Raw genomic sequence first — 3,352 nt, 5'->3', positions numbered from 1 at the left:
TTGGACATGAATTTTCCTCTTATTGTACTCATTGGTTTGTTTGGTTTCCCTCCCCACCCAGCAATGAAACCGGATCAGTTATGGCCATCTTTGCAGAGGCGTCACCTTCAAAACAACAAGTTTTCGCCTGCCTCCTCTTGTGTAGAGCAGAGCACCCAGTGGAGTGCCTGTTCCCAGAGCTGTGGGGCGGGGGTCTCCACACGGGTTTCTAACCAGAATCCTGCATGCAAACTGCAAATAGAAACTCGCCTGTGTAAGGTGCGACCTTGCCACACTTTCCAGCCGGCCCCAAGGAAGCCCATGGTGAGCGCTAACAAAACCCACATCCTGTAAATGTGTACATTTACACGTACTGTCAGGTTTTACCTTTGATTTCAGTTTCACGTATTGCTTCTTTCAAAACTGTAACGAGAAAGTTCACCGGGTCACACAAAGTATGCAGAGACATGTCATCATTTTTAACACAATATCACAAAAGGTAAAAAGACATTTTAAGGCAACTACGAAAACAATGATAAGAATCTGTCTAGTTAGACACCACAATGAAGCTGTGACAGAACAATTCTACTTTTTGTTTCGTTTCTCTCGTCTGCCTTTTGACACAGAACGATACTGAAACAGATTTCATCAATCAGATGGGGGAGGGGTTCCTCTAAACCCAGACTACATTAAAAAATTTTAACCTTTCAGTGTTAAAAGTACTAAAAGGGACTTTATAAAGTAGTTCCCACTAGTCACTGAAAAACTGTGGGTCCCACTTTCGTGCAGCAGAGTGGAGTCGGCCTTCCTCTAAATCTGCAGTCAATGTTTATACTCGTTAACTAAGTGAACTACAACCTCTCACTGACCTTTTTTTTTAACCACTGTTTTTACCATCAATTATTTTTAGAGGCTTTGAGGCTCTAGAGATTTTTTAGAGGTTTTGTAGGCCTATGTTACTGATGTGCAGATAAAATATATTAAAAAATGCATATTGTCATGAAGTCTACCTAAACATCTTGAATCTTTAGCCTTACTGAATCATTACACTGATTACCTGCTTTTTCTTCTTCTCACTGTTGTTTCAGTGGGGACAGAAAGGAAATTGCAAGTCCAGCTACACGTCACCGGGACCCATTCGGCTAGTTCACCAGGGCTGCTACAGCACTCATGCCTACCGAGTCCGTTACTGTGGTCAGTGCACTGACTCGCGATGCTGCACACCTTACCAAACCAGCACTGCTGAGGTGACCTTCCGATGTCCCACTGGCAGACTGCTGCAACGAGCTGTAATGATGATCCAGTCATGCGCCTGTCATAATAACTGCCCCTATGCACCTTTTACAAATCCTGCTCTGTGGGGATACAGACCCTGATCAGTGTGTAAGAGCACGGACTCACTAAAACTATAGACTTCAGTGAATGTTTCAATGGCTTCACAATAAAAGTATCCCCAGGTGGATTGACGTAAACAACGAATGGACACTGAAAGAGAATATTATTATTTTAGAAAACTGTGATTTTGGATGAATATGTCTGCACTTATTTACAGCTCACAACTTCTGGAAAGCATCATTCTGCCAGTTTGTGACTTCATCTGAGAGTCAATAGAAAACAAGTAGACGTGTTTTACAAGAAAGGGAGAAAAGAAACATAAATGTAGGAGAGCTAGGGACTGTAATATACATGTATAACTCACAAAGTAAGTTCTAGAAATACTTTTACAAATAACTTTCAGATGTGCACTGATTTGGTTTCTTTTTTCCTCCCAGAATTGTTCAGTACAGTGATTCCCAATAATGTTTCGCCTTGGATATCAAAAGCAATATTTTAAAAACACTGAAAACATCTTGACTGTTCCCAAATCTTTAGGCTAAAGTTAAACACTACGTAGATATACTATAATTCAGTTTTGGGAAAATGGATCAAATTAAACTCATCCAATATTGTTGAAATCTGGCCTGTAAAAAGAGAAGCATGTCACCTAAAATCTATATTATAACTTAAAGACAGTTGACCATGATGTCAACTGGTCATGAACATACTTTTAAAGACTGATTTTTTTATTTCTAACTTGTAACTTGTGTCTATAAATTCAACTTTCAGTGATGTAGAAATATGTATTTGTTAAAGACATAACCCACAGAACGATTACAACTTTTGTAATGACAATTTCTAGATATTCTCTGACGTGAGCAATGCAGCTTTTAACTTTTGAACTTTGTGTGTGTGTGTGTGTGTGTGTGTGTGTGGCATAATGGGATTACATTGCACTTTCATTTATTATTCTGATGTAAATAACTGTAAAGAGGTGTCTCGTGTACAGTGATTTTTTTAAAGTATGCCCTGTATTTTTACTCCCACTGGATTTTGTGCTTTTTGTGGTTATTATGTTTGTATAAATAGTTACATTGTTCAAACTGTAGCTTTTAATTATGTCACTTCATCTGTCATGACTTTCTGCTGCTGCTGAGCTGTTAAAACTTGCTTGTAGCACACTGTTAACACCAATATACACACTAAAATCAACAAGAAAATCCTTTTGCAGCTTTGTGGATAAATTTAACTTTTAATAACTCTTTTTATGATACTGGCTTAATGTGTTATATTTCTTTATTGTTCCTTTAAGGGTTTTTTTCAGTCTCACTTAAAAATACCTAGTATGCTTAGAAAGCTACAGTGGTGGATATAAGGATGTTGTGGGTTCATGAGCAGCTGAATATAAAGATACATTCTGAAATGAAAAAAGTGAACGTGATCTCTATTAAAAGTCCAATTAAATTGTAGCATCCCTCCGACAGAAGACAGACACGATCGGTGTTCCGGTTACCGGTGTTTATTAAGAATAGTAACAAAGGCTACTGTGGGCCGTAGCCAACAACAAAACGACAGGGAAAAATGCAGTCTCCAGAACCAAAACAACTCCCCCTGACTCTCGCTCCTTTTTTCCGCACACACACACAACAACATTCTCTAACACCCGTCCCCCAAACACTCTCAGCCAACCACACACATGCTCTCCTCCAGACTCTCTGTCATTGGTAGCTGATCTGATTGACTGGCCAACCGGCCTCTAGACTACTACACATTCAAGGACACTAGTAAATCACCATGCTGCCGGTGTGGTCCAACTATGCCATAAGTGAGTGGTAATTCTGAATACAAAACACTGATAACACAACAGTCAACTAACTTGTAACCAGGTCCATTACACTACCCTGTCCCCTCAAAGTACCTCGCCCACGAGGGCGGATAAAGTCTCTCAGATGGCCTGGTGGTCTATGGTGCATCCTTGGGCGAAGTCGCCCGGAGGGTGGTGGGGAAGGGGCCACGTCCGAAGTGGCTGAGGGCCCAGGGCTTACTGTGGGGGGGG

At 40.5% G+C, this 3,352-nt stretch overlaps 1 protein-coding gene across 1 annotated transcript in view; it reads left to right on the top strand.

The window, feature by feature from the left end:
- The window catches only part of ccn5 (cellular communication network factor 5), a 6,958-nt gene extending 4,732 nt beyond the window's left edge, over positions 1–2,226 (top strand). The window contains exons 4-5 of the mRNA XM_005741010.1: positions 62–303; positions 1,068–2,226. Of these exons, the coding sequence (XP_005741067.1) occupies positions 62–303; positions 1,068–1,355 (530 nt within the window). The 3' untranslated portion in view covers positions 1,356–2,226. The remainder of the gene's footprint in view (positions 1–61; positions 304–1,067) is intronic.
- Positions 2,227–3,352: the final 1,126 nt, after the last annotated feature.

This window comes from Pundamilia nyererei, unplaced genomic scaffold (genome assembly GCF_000239375.1).
Source record: "Pundamilia nyererei isolate P.nyererei 1_Seehausen unplaced genomic scaffold, PunNye1.0 scaffold00106, whole genome shotgun sequence".
In the NCBI taxonomy this organism is placed as follows: Eukaryota; Metazoa; Chordata; class Actinopteri; order Cichliformes; family Cichlidae; genus Pundamilia; species Pundamilia nyererei.
The sequence above is the reverse complement of the archived record's forward strand: the minus strand, read 5'-3'. Positions and strand labels throughout refer to the sequence as shown.